The sequence below is a fragment of the Crocuta crocuta genome, unplaced genomic scaffold, assembly GCF_008692635.1.
Source record: "Crocuta crocuta isolate KB4526 unplaced genomic scaffold, BGI_CrCroc_1.0 scaffold142, whole genome shotgun sequence".
In the NCBI taxonomy this organism is placed as follows: Eukaryota; Metazoa; Chordata; class Mammalia; order Carnivora; family Hyaenidae; genus Crocuta; species Crocuta crocuta.
In genome coordinates, this window is record NW_027528892.1 from 1583714 (window position 1) to 1583989 (window position 276).

Below are 276 nucleotides of genomic sequence, written 5' to 3' on the forward strand. Positions count from 1 at the left end.
GGGGGCCCCGAGGACGACGTCCAGCTCCAGCTGGCCCTTAGTTTGAGCCGTGAGGAGCACGACAAGGTCAGAGCAGCCCCCCTCCCCTCCCTAGGGCTCCCCTCAGACCCTCCTCAGGCCCCCTCCCCCACCCCACAGCGCCCTGCCCCTGGCACAGCGGGCACACAGCCCAGGCCTTGGTCACCTCCACCCAGCGCAGCAGACACGGCGGAGTGAGGCGCCCGGCCCCACGCCTCCCGGGCCTGTCAGAGCAGAGCCGGGCCAGGCCCGCCTCCC

The 276-nt window shown here is 73.6% G+C and overlaps 1 protein-coding gene across 2 annotated transcripts in view; it reads left to right on the plus strand.

Moving 5' to 3' along the window:
* Positions 1-276, plus strand: part of EPN1 (epsin 1) — a 12414-nt gene that overhangs the window by 7476 nt on the left and 4662 nt on the right. The window contains exon 4 of one of the 2 annotated variants that reach the window (XM_077756978.1): positions 1-66. This exon is cut by the window's left edge and continues 1 nt beyond it. The exons of the other annotated variant lie outside the window; for it this stretch is intronic. Within the exon in view, the coding sequence (XP_077613104.1) occupies positions 1-66 (66 nt within the window). The remainder of the gene's footprint in view (positions 67-276) is intronic. 2 annotated transcript variants of the gene reach the window in all.